Consider the following 12,071-nt stretch of genomic DNA (forward strand, 5'->3'; position numbering starts at 1 on the left):
TTGAAATGCATCTCTGCTAGCCTTTTACCTTAGCCCAGTAGATCCTAGCCTTGTCCATAGCACAAGTTGCATCTTGTCCCAGGGGTTCAAGGTAGATAACATCTGATGTTACTTATTTTAGAGCAAGTGTTTCTTCCTTCCCAACTCTCAGGAAACTAGTTCTGTTCTTAAGGCAACAAAATTGCTATATGCCTCTGGGTAAAAATGTGCCTACTGACAAAAAGACACTCCACTTGGCTTCTTACAAGCTCGACATCTTTCTTCTAGTGCATATCCACGCCATTTCATCTGCCAAGGTACTCACAGGCAGAGCAAGCACAGTCTGAAAACCCGACGTGCAGGTTTGCAGTTTTGCAAAACATCTTTTAAAACGCCGAATTTGAGCAGAGGCGCAGCATTTCTTCTGGGTTTTAATGGAGTTAGGGATTAACCTTTCCCTGTCTCTCTCCTTGTTGTTTTTGTTTCTAGTTACAGTGGTGCTGTTTGCAGCACTGAGACGGCAGCGGAAAAAAGAGCCTTTGATTATTTCCAAAGAAGACATCAGAGACAACATTGTCAGTTATAATGATGAAGGTGGTGGAGAGGAAGACACCCAGGCGTTTGATATCGGCACACTGAGGAATCCTGAAGCCATAGACGATAATAAATTACGCAGAGATATCGTGCCGGAAACACTTTTTATGCCACGGCGGACTGCAACAGCGCGAGATAACACGGATGTCAGAGATTTCATTAACCAAAGGTTAAAGGAAAACGATACAGATCCAACGGCACCCCCCTATGACTCGTTAGCAACCTACGCGTACGAAGGTAATGGTTCCGTGGCTGAGTCCCTCAGCTCCTTGGAGTCGGTGACTACGGACGGAGATCAGGACTACGATTACCTCAGTGACTGGGGGCCTCGGTTTAAAAAGCTGGCAGATATGTATGGCACTATGGACAGTGACAAAGACTCTTAATATGTTGCCTTTTTTTTGGTTCATTTTTGTTTCCCTTCCTCATTTTCAGAAACAGCATTGGGATATGTGAAGTGGCTATTTCTTTCTATTTCTCCACAGCTGTGTGAAAGGGTTCTCTGTTTTACCCCTTCTAATTGTCTAATGACTGCAGTCTGTGTGGATCAGCTGTCAGAAAACTTTTTCTAGTATCATTTTATGAGCTTCCAAGAGGCAAAATTCTTATTTTTTAGTGCATCCAGTTTACCAAGCCAATCTTACAGGCACGGCAGTAGTGGAGGGGAAAAAAAAAAAGGATGAGATGGGGAGCAATATTTTTACTTGTTCTGCTTATACTGTAAATTGGAGTATATTACTGTTTAAGCTCACTTGCTCTTTTTACTTGTATTCAGACTATTCAGCTCAGACGATTGCTCTGTTGATTGTGTATCGCACATCCCAATGTAATGAGGTACCCTAGTTTACCCTATGTATTATAGTCAAAAGTAGTGGTGGTGGAATGAAGGTTTATTATACGACTAAGCTGAGAAAAAACATCAAACATGCATTTTACTCATGAGGAGGGTAGAAAGGCCTAATGTCATTTAAACCTAAGTATTTTTCTAGAACTCACCATTGCCCCCAATGCACTGAATCATACTAACACACACATATATATAGTTCATTGACTGCTATGTATATATTCTTCTGACCTAGCATCGCTGGAGAGATGTGTGTGCGTGCATGTGTGTGTGGTCAGTAGCCCCAATATCTAATTCTTAGATGGTTTCCCAGTTCTAACCCAGACTTGCCTTGTAATATGGGGAAAATCATCTAACCCAACTCCAGATTAGATCATTAGATCATGGAAATCATAACCATGCTATGGTCGGCCTCCACCTGCTCATCAGTTCAGTGATGGCCGCTGCGCTGGGGAGGTGGGAGTCGGGCTTTTCACGTCCATCTAATTCTGCCTGTTCTCATGGGCGGGAGGGGAGTAGTAGCCTCAAGGTGACTGCCGCCCATTAGAGCAAAAGTAGCAACTGCAAAGGAGGAAAGAGTGGTTTTTTTACCCTGACCTTCCCTGCCTGGATGCCCAGGGTGGCTTCCTGACTGACTCACTGGCCAGTTTTGCTATCTGTAAAGTGCGGAAATAACGCCTACCTCATCAGGATGTTGCAAGTATTATTTAAGTCATTTAGAAAATGCTTTAGAGATGGAAAATGCTGGCATTCTGCCAGAGGAAGTAATTTCTCGTGCTTTTGGATGGTTCGGTTGTTTGGTTTTTTTCCCCCAATTCAAGCCCTGAATGCACAAGTAAGCAAGAATCAATTGTCATTCCAGTGGCCTGAAAAGTAGGGTTTATAACTATAACTCTTTTTTTTTTTTTTTTTTTTAAATAAACTACTCAGCCAGGGTTGTTAAAGACTTCACCAAAAGGTAAAATTTTAATGACAAGGCGTGTGCTTATCTGCTTTGCCAAACTAAGTAATTTTTGTCCAGAAGTGGGGGAAGATGCCATAGTCTCAGGCCAAAACAATTTTCTTTACAGCTTGCACACCACTCAATATGTCTGTTGGTTTGTCAAACACATGCAGTTCCTGCTCCTTAAATCAAGCCATCTAGGAGAGGCTATCTGGAAAAAACCCTGAAGGGGCTGCCATGGGACACATCCCATTACAGGAGCAAAAAGCCACCCTGCATCCCAAAGTAGGGACAGAACCCATGGCACTGTGCCAAGGAAAGATGGAATTTATTTTTTTTTAAATATACCTCATACATTACTAATCTCATTTATTTCATTTTGAAACAGTATTTAATACCAGAATTACAGGCATGGATCTATTTTCCCCCTCCCCCGAATCCTAAGTGAATCAGTCTGAAAGCTAAACAGCAGCTCCAATTTACTCTAAAAATAGAGAGAGAAGGGAAAAAAAGTTAATAAACAGAAAATTAAAAGGGATTAAAAATTAATCCCTGGAATTCATCACTCCTAGAGACTAAATAAAGAGAGCAGTAAGATTCCTGAGTATTGGACTTTTACAAGCATGATGACATAATTTCGGGTGCGAACCACCTCACAGTGAAGAGGACAAGCTGGCCACACTGCGGTGCCTGGCTGGGACTGGGAAGAAAACCTTTGCACAGTTACAGGTTTAGGGCAAGGTGGCTCATGGCTTTCAGATGCCTGGCATGGTAGATCAGATGGTTTGTCAGAGTAGAGGAACCCAGAGTTCCAAAGGGAGCTGAGCTCTGGTCTCCCCGATGGAAGCTTCTCACGGTGCTTCAGTCCAGTAGAGCGAGGCACCCGACTCCATCGCTGAGCCTGTCGTGCCCATCACAACGGCAATGGCATGACTAGACCCTTATTATGTTCTCCGGAGGGCCTCTTCAGTAATTCAAGATGACAAAAGCCTTTGAAAGTCTAGCCCTTCATGGCTTCCTTGAAATCAGAGCATTCAGGAGGCAACCTGTCCAAAACCTGGCTCTGGCACACAGGAGGGACTATCTGGGTTTCAGATCCGTGGAGGAGCAGCAGATGCTCAGCACCACCTGCCACAGGTCCCTCACTTGGGGCTGCTCTCCTCGTATGGTCAGTGGAGGCAGCGTACCCCTCAGCGGGCTCCCCCAAATGGCTCCCTAACACCCACCTGCGTCTCACCCTTCACTGCATGGAGCTGCCTCCAGCAAATCTCCTCAAGCTCAGAGTCCAGCTGGATGCCCAGAGGGAGCCAGTGAACTGTCCCTTCCCCTCCTCAGACCCTGAGAAAACACGTTTGTGTGTGGAGGGGACGGCAGAGGCGGCTGTGGAACCGCACACGCGTTTGGCCCTGCAAGCCACCACAGCTCACAGGGAAGAGAGAGTCGCCGTCGCTGGACTGAAGACAGACCTTGCACCCTGAAAAGGCCGGGCCACCCTGCAGGTCACCTTGCCTCAGTCACTCGTTGGGGTGGAGAAACAAGACAGGGTCACTCATCTCCTTGTAACTACTTTCCTATGTTTGTACAGAGATTTTGTCCGATTTAGTGATTGTTAGTAGCAGTCCAAGCGCAAGATTTGAGGTTTGGTTTTGAGGGTTTTTTTTCCCCGCTCTTTTTTCTTTTAATTGAAAGCTGGTTTTATCTTGTATATTGAGTGACACAGTAAATAATAGAGAGTGGCTACTCATGCCTGTTGTGTAAATATATCATATATAAAATTATATTATGTCACCACAAATATGGTGCCTGAATAGCAAATGGATTCTTCTAAGAAAATTCAAGGTAAACTTGCATCCAAATTATTATTTATGCATCTAGGTTTTAAGGTGTATTTTTTCCTGCAAATTAGACAGATTTAGCATCTCTCACACAGCAAGAAGTGTTTAATTCTGTCTTTTCTTCTTGCTTGGCAGTACCACAAAGTGCAATTTATAAAATCAGTACTGCATATTAAATATTGAAAGTGCCATATTGTAGTGAATACAAAACTTTGCAGTAGTATTTCTTTGCACTTTGTTGCATGCCAGCATGCTAGATGATGGAAACGAGTATTTAACAATGCTTTCACACAATGCTAGAATTCTCATTTATAGATAAACAAGTGTTAGACTATGGGCTATGAAGTGGGTTTCAAGGCTGTTTTAAGCCTGGTTTTCTTACACACTTGTTTGAGAAGAAATATTATTAGGAAGTTTAGCTAAGGAAGGTAGAGACATGAGCAATGAAGTTGACTTTTAATTTGGAAAAGCATCTGATCTAACAACAGGGAACCTATTAAAAGATACCAAGGAATTCAGTGGAGTTAACATGAAATGGGCATGTTTACATGGCAGACTGTTCCAGCCTTGCTGCTGCAGAACAATAACATCTCTACACTTGAAATGGAATAAGGTTTCTTGTATAGCTATATCATCCCAGATGCCAAAACAGTCACTTTATTCCAGATTTTTATTTTTTTTTTCCACTTCCCTCCAGAAGAATGATTACTTCAGGTTAAAAGCAATTCTATCCCAGAGCAGCACCAGTACGGGGGGACACGACAGCACGTGCCTGCAATGCAGCTGTGCCAGGACACCTCTCTGCATAGACAAGCGCTTGGAAGAGAGCTGAAGCAGAAACTTGCAGCGAGCTCTGAACAAGGGAATTTGGGATTTCCACAGGGCTCTACTGACAGTACCACAGGACTGGGATGCATTCCCAATCCTGACATAGACGGAGATGCATCTGACCATGAGAAAAACAAGTTGTCTGTTTTTTTCAGTTATTGGTGGTAAAAAAATTGCTAGGAAAGATGGGGTAAAAGAACACTACTCCACTTGTACCGACACCAATATTTTCTAAATTTGTCCTAAGATATATTTTTCCCACTTTTTTATTTTGTTAGTTTTCAGGTCTTACTTTATTCTATAGACACGTATTTCCTAGCTGTTAAATATGAATGGGAGAGGCAACTTTCAAATGATCCAATTTTAGAAGTGTCAGGCTACATTACAAGGCACAACATTTCCATTTCTCTGTCACAAAACAAACAATCCCACAAAAAAACAACTAACTCAATATCTGTAGCACCACAAAAAGCAGAACAGTCATAAAGAAGTAGAGCAGGGAGAAATGGCTTTGGGAATGCACGTCTGCACATGTACAGTATGAATAAAAAGAAGGGAAATAATGAACATTGGAAGCTGGCCTTGTTCCAAAAGCAGATTTATCCATGTTGTGACTGTGCACTGTTGGCCCTGCTCTTTTAACACTTCCAGGTTTCCTACAGTAGCCAGAGGGAGATTTGCATGGATAGGAAGAGATATCTTCTTTTTCAGACCAAGCAAATTAAATTCAGGCCATTTCTACACAGATCTCTAGGAAAGAAAGTCCCTTTGTCGTGATTATTAGTGAAACATGTTATACTTCTGCAGCAGATCTATCTTGACGGCATTCTGCAGGGTGAATCACAGACAGTTATTCTGAGCAGGTAGCTCTTTGCGACCACCACCGTGTTAGCTCTTCCTGCCACCATCTGTTCTAAACCTCTCCACGTTTCCTTTGGCTATAGGGAGCATGAAGCGTTTCAGAAGACCGTCCCAAGTGGATGCTGCCATCACCTGCCTATTTGTGTTTCAATTAACACTGCAGTCCAAGCTCCCTTGTCAAATGAGAGCTGACAAATTAACAGTCATTACACTACTTCCAATGAGTATGAACTATGTTGTGAGTTGTGACAGGCAGGGTTTTCTTTCAACCCCTCTAGACCTCTGAAACAGCGGCCTCCTCCAATAATTGTTAAAGCCACAAAGTCTTCTATTTTCAATTTAGTCTTCAGAAAGACTTGTTTTCTTAGAGATTGTTTCTGTACTTAAAGAAGAGGAACAAAAGCATATTTAACATCTACAGCCTATTTAACATCTACAGCATTGCTCCAGAAGGAGGGGAAAATCCACAGCAGCCAGCGCAGTGTTTTAATGCCACTCTCTCCCCTCAGTAGTTTTATTTTGTCATAGCTAAAACAGTCTTGATCCTGCCCATCATTTTGCAATATTATACTTTTCAGACCAGACCCACATTTGTCACACACTAAACACTTTCCTGAACAGATCATAAAATTGAGCAGTAGGTATCCAAAAGCCGTGGTTCGGGTCACAGGGAGTACAAGAGTCAGAGAACTGGGAGTTTCAGGAAGAACAACAGAAAGTGAATTGCACGGGGGGGAGGTAATCAGTCATATGCAAGGCAGGCCCATGGCACTTAAAAGCCACAACGCTGTCATGTTATATGCATAGAGTTACTGGATTTCAAAGGAGTTTTTACAGAACCTGCTCTTCTATTTTTTCCTGCATGTGTCTTTTGCTTTCTTTAAAGAAAAAAAAAAAAAGAAAAAGAAAAAAGAAAAAAAAAGAAAAAAGAAAAAAAGAAAAAAAGGAGCTGCTAACTTCGAATTTCTCTTTCCACAAAGTCGATTTGACAAACAAGGCATAAGTCCAGCATATAGAGAAATCCTTTCCACTCCCATGGGCTTTTGACCTTTCCTATGAGACTGCACTATTTATGTAAATATACCTGGAGACACTTTCTATAAGCTTTTAGTTTTCTATGATCTATTACTTTAGTGTTTATTAGAGAGACAAATGTATAGAATTATTAAGCATTCAGGTGAACACGACAAAGAAACAACACTACAAACACAAAATTGTTCTGGATTTTGACACATAAAACTCTTCAGAATCACTGTACTGTTTTAATTCTGTGATTACTTTCATTGCTTTGAAAAATTAAACTTAAAAGAAAGGCCTTATAATAAATGCTATGTGCATCTTAACTGTGTTACTGAGCAAAATCAATCTGGCAAACTCCTACTGCGATTTGTGATTTTTGAACCCTTAAAATAAATGCTTTTCGGTATTGATTTTTTTTTTTTTTAATTAAAAATACTTCTAAGCATAAATTGAAACTGATGCCACCACCTGGGAAGATTTACTTGCTGGCATGCTCCAGCCACGCAGTCTGTCACGATGACATCCCCTGGTTGTGCCAAGGGACCCTCAGCATCAGATGGATCCGGTCACTGCTCAGCACAGAGGGACGTTTGCGGGCCATAAGATTTTTGTCACCCAGGAGATTTACACCTAGAAGCTTCCCTGTCTTGCAGAGGGACCCATGCTGGAATGATTATCTCTTCTGCAGAGTGGATGGGCAATTTGTGATGGTCAGATGGCAAGTGTGCACTCTTTCCCTTATATTTCCTGTTCACTGTACTGGCTTCTCTTTTGGGGGTGGGGGGCAGGGGGAAATTAAATTTAAGGATTTAATGAGAACCAATTTGAACAACAATTTCTTCACAGAGTGAATTTGCCTTTTTGCAAATTGATTTTTGTAACAAGTTATTTATATGATACTACTTAATAAATTGTTTTTTCTAACTTTGGTTGGTTTTTTTTCTTCCTAATTCTCTCAGTTCATGGCTTGTATTTACAACGCTATCACAAAGATAAGCCTTCAAAAAGATTCTGCAATCACTTTAAGACACAGGAGTAAATTGACACTGTTTTTCAAATGCCATTTGTAAGTGTCTGGTTTGCAACATGCTGTAAGAGCAGTAGGATCGCTATTCTGTGATCAGTACGGCCTCCCAAAAGAGGGACAGAATTTCAAGAGACATCATTTAGTGATGCTTACTATGTGGAGGATATTAGTCTACGAACACAAGCCAAATTTTGGCTAGCTAAGGTTTCCCAGGAAGTCAGCAGGAGCTTTGTCAAAAAAAAAAAAAAAAGCATGTGGAATACCTTCCTTGAAGCATACAAAGATTATATAATTTATAATAGCACTGTTCAGATATTTGCCTTTCATTGAGTGAGGTCCAAAAAAAAGACTTAGACACTAGGTTTACTTGTGGACTTGTCGTTTGCAATATCTTTTTACATAAAGAGAACAACACTCCCTTAATAAAAGATCTCCAGAAATTCCATCATGTTTAAATTTCTTCCTACATACAAGGACAAATAAAAAAGTGGGAAAGGTCACAGCAAACCAGTGCTTCATCAAAGGCATTAGAATGAGTCACAAAAAGCAACCAGTTTAACGCTGAAAGCCATATGAGGTTTATGAAAGGAGTAACTTTTGTAACCGATGAGAAGAATTAGCCTAAACACCCACCTGCAATCTTTGGTGGATCTCCAGAGGAAAACTTCTGTACGAATAGCCCAAGCAATCAGCTTTTTTAGACCTCATTAGTAGATCATAAGCCTATAACTACATAGATCTACATAGTTAAAAATGAACACTTTTAATTACTATCTCATTATCTGAACACCAAATCAGAGAACCTAAGCACTGCACGGCCCATGGAGGACATCTCCACTGCCCCTCCACACGCTCCGGTGAGGACACACACTTGCAGGTGCAAGCAGAGAGAGGCGGCAGTTACCCCATCTCTCAGCTCCGTTACTGTTTGCGTCAGAGCAGCCCTACAAGACTGCGCAAAACATCAGCTTGAGCTTTTCATCTTCTAAACGAAGACAGCAGCAGCAGGAATCCTGGCTGTCCGCCTGCTGAGAGCTGGGCCAGGCTCTGCAACTCTCCACAGGTACTGAGGATCTGGGTGCCAGAAGCAGAACAGAAGGACCTTACCTCTTATTTACATGAAAGAGGAATCTGCCATATTTCTTATCTTCTTATTTGATTTACTGTATCAAAGAGCATCTCAGTCACAAAGAAAGTCAACTACAGGCTAGTATTTCAGCCAGAAAACATATTCCATTCTAAGACATTAATTTACCAGGTTTATCTATGTAAAAATAACTCTCCCCCAACAAGCCACACACAAACCACCCAATATTCATCTTTCATTTAAACTACCAAAGTCATCACAGAGACAAGTTAGCCAGACAAGCAATTAAAACCTACAGTCTCTTACTTTAAAAAAGTTTAACCAGTCCTTGTTAAATTTCAAGGACAGTTCAAACAAGGAAACCAAAGAAAAGAGCAATACACTTCACTGATGCTTTAATACTTGCATAAAAATTGCAGGAACAATCACTTACATGACCAGCCAAGTGAATTCAGTGTTGGTCCTTCCAATTTTAATCTCAATGTTACTTTTAATGCTATAAATGAAATCCAAGTTTGTTGGATAATGTACAGACATTAAAAAAAAAAAAGTACCTGTTCTTATCCAAAGCCTTTGAAGCCTTTTCTCTTTCTTATCAGCACTAGTACATCTTTCCCTGGTTTTAGCACAGCTGGCTATCTAGCAAATACCCACCCTCTACATTTTCTTTTCTCCAAACTGACTGCCCCAACTAACAGGTTCTCAGTAGCTGTCTGCCCCCACATCAGATCCTCAAGCATCTCTGTCCCTCCAATCAGAAAAGCTGATTCCACTTTCCTTATTCCCCACAAATTAGAAAGCAAACATGAGCAGTGTCAGAAGTCCTCAGCCACTCACTATTTCAGGATCAGTCTGGTAATCATTATGCATTTTTTAACCTCAGCAAACAACAGAATGCACAAAACCATGTATATTTTTACTAGCTGTGGAGAGACTCATAGCCTGATAGGACCGTGTTATCTTTATTTAAGCAAAAGAGAAAAAACTTACTAGAAACAGAGTCAGGAAGACTGTATGCTAGGGAACATGCTGACCTGAATCTTCCAAAAGGTTTGGGGTGGTTTCTGCCTTAATAAAAAGAAAACAAACAAACAAACAACAAAAAACCCCAAACCCAAAAACACATATACACCAAAAAAAACCCCCACCACCACACCAAAAAACCAAGAATCACCCGTATACAGCTTTCCTTGTACCCCCTGCTGGAACTTTGCTTTGATTAACTTGGAACTTTGCTGGCTGTCTGTTCATGGATGCATCTTAATTAATAAACAAATGAATAAATCCCCTCCTGATTGCTTTTACATGTTTTTCTAAACATCTGCTTCTACTTATATTGTTAGACAAAGCTGCTCTCTTCTACAACTCAGCTGGGGAACTTATTTCCCTCTCTCTCTCAGGATGCAATTGGGTATTTCACATCAATTATCTTAATTGGAAGCAAGCTGAACCCATTTCTCAATTACAGTTCCAGCTTATTAGAACAAACAAACTCTCAAACCTCCTTTAATAAAATAAAATAAAACCAAAAATGCCCCCAAAGATCAAACCTAAACTTTAGTAACAAGACATTGAAAAGAGAACTGAACGAAAGAGCTCTGTAAGTGAAAGAGTGAGGTACACAGTGTAGGGACAGAAGGAGAAAGTGGGGGTCCACCTGGCTCAGCCTCTGACACGGCATTCCTACAAGTCTGCTTACACACACCCCCTATTACACACCTGTGAAGACAACAGATTCCAGCCTTTCCATTTGGTTTCCTGTGGGTGCCACCAGCTTTTTGAGAGGCACCCACCTTTTGTGCACATGCTCGATACTACTCTAGGAAGCTATGCGTTGTAGTTATTCTACTAGTTGTTCTACTATCTACTTACACAGAGCACAGGATAAACAGGTGTCGTGGGTTTAATCCCAGCCGGCAGCTGAGCCCCCCGCAGCCGCTCTCTCACTCCCCCCCACGTCAGGATGGGGGAGAGAATCAGAAGAATAAAAGTGAGAAAACACATGGGCTGAGATAAAGGCAGTTCAACAGGTAAAGCAAAAGCCGCGCGCACAAGCAAAGCAAGACAAGGAATTCATTCACCACTTCCCATGGGCAGGCAGGTGTTCAGCCATCCCCAGGACAGCAGGGCTCCATCACGCGTAGCGGTCACTTGGGAAGACAAACGCCACCACTCTGAACATGTTGCCCTTCCTTCTTCTTCCCCCAGCTTTATATGCTGAGCATGACGTCATGTGGTATCGAATATCCCGTTGGTCAGTTGGGGTCAGCTGTCCTGGCTGTGTCCCCTCCCAACTCCTTGTGCACCCCCAGCCTCCTCGCTGGTGGGGTGGGGTGAGAAGCAGAGAAGGCCTTGGCTCTGTGTAAGCACTGCTCAGCAGTAACTAAAACATCTCTGTATTATCAACACTGTTTTCATCATAAATCCAAAACATAGTCTCATACTAGCTGCTATGAAGAAAATTAACTCTATCCCAGCCAAAACCAGCACAACAGGCAAAATATTTAACCCACAAGGTTATAATATTCTGCCTACCTCAGCATCTGCCAGGTACCAGTCCAGTGATGAATGTTTCCATCTTGCCAAATTTGAACATTCAGAAATAGTACCTATGATGCTATTTTGATTTTGTTGTTTTCTGCTATTGTCAACATTTCTCTAAACAATTTTTACAGTTGTTTTTGAGTAACAAAGTCAAAACTATGCTTTGAGATTCACCGTTCTAATATCTTGGTATTTAATCAACCTGTAATATAATATCGATTACAAATGCCCTAGAGACAAGAGATTGGTACTTGTCTTCAGAGCAAATACTTCATATAGCTCTTTATTGCAGAAAGAGCCATTCAAAGGTTTTGATACCAAATATCCATCTGGCCCATGGGCTTGCTCGCTTGCACAGTCAGAATTTTATCATTGATTCTGGCAGGAGTGAAATGGGACTCCTGAAAGACAGTACAGGTTAACTGTTTGATGACCAGCATGTAGTGCAGCAGAGGACAAAGGGACTCAGATGATAGATGTCGCTCCTGAGGACTGTGAAATAAAAGAAC

General features: G+C 41.6%; 1 protein-coding gene across 7 annotated transcripts in view; it reads left to right on the top strand.

Annotated features, from left to right (window-relative positions):
- LOC104641002 (cadherin-6) overlaps positions 1 to 7,314 on the top strand; it is a 111,593-nt gene extending 104,279 nt beyond the window's left edge. For 6 of the 7 annotated variants that reach the window (XM_075744862.1, XM_075744865.1, XM_075744859.1 and 3 more), the window contains one exon: positions 469 to 7,314. In XM_075744862.1, the coding sequence (XP_075600977.1) occupies positions 469 to 959 (491 nt within the window). In that variant the 3' untranslated portion in view covers positions 960 to 7,314. The remainder of the gene's footprint in view (positions 1 to 468) is intronic. The other variant, XM_075744867.1, reaches the window with a different exon arrangement.
- Positions 7,315 to 12,071: the final 4,757 nt, after the last annotated feature.

The sequence above is a fragment of the Balearica regulorum genome, chromosome 2, assembly GCF_011004875.1.
Source record: "Balearica regulorum gibbericeps isolate bBalReg1 chromosome 2, bBalReg1.pri, whole genome shotgun sequence".
Lineage (NCBI taxonomy): Eukaryota > Metazoa > Chordata > Aves > Gruiformes > Gruidae > Balearica > Balearica regulorum.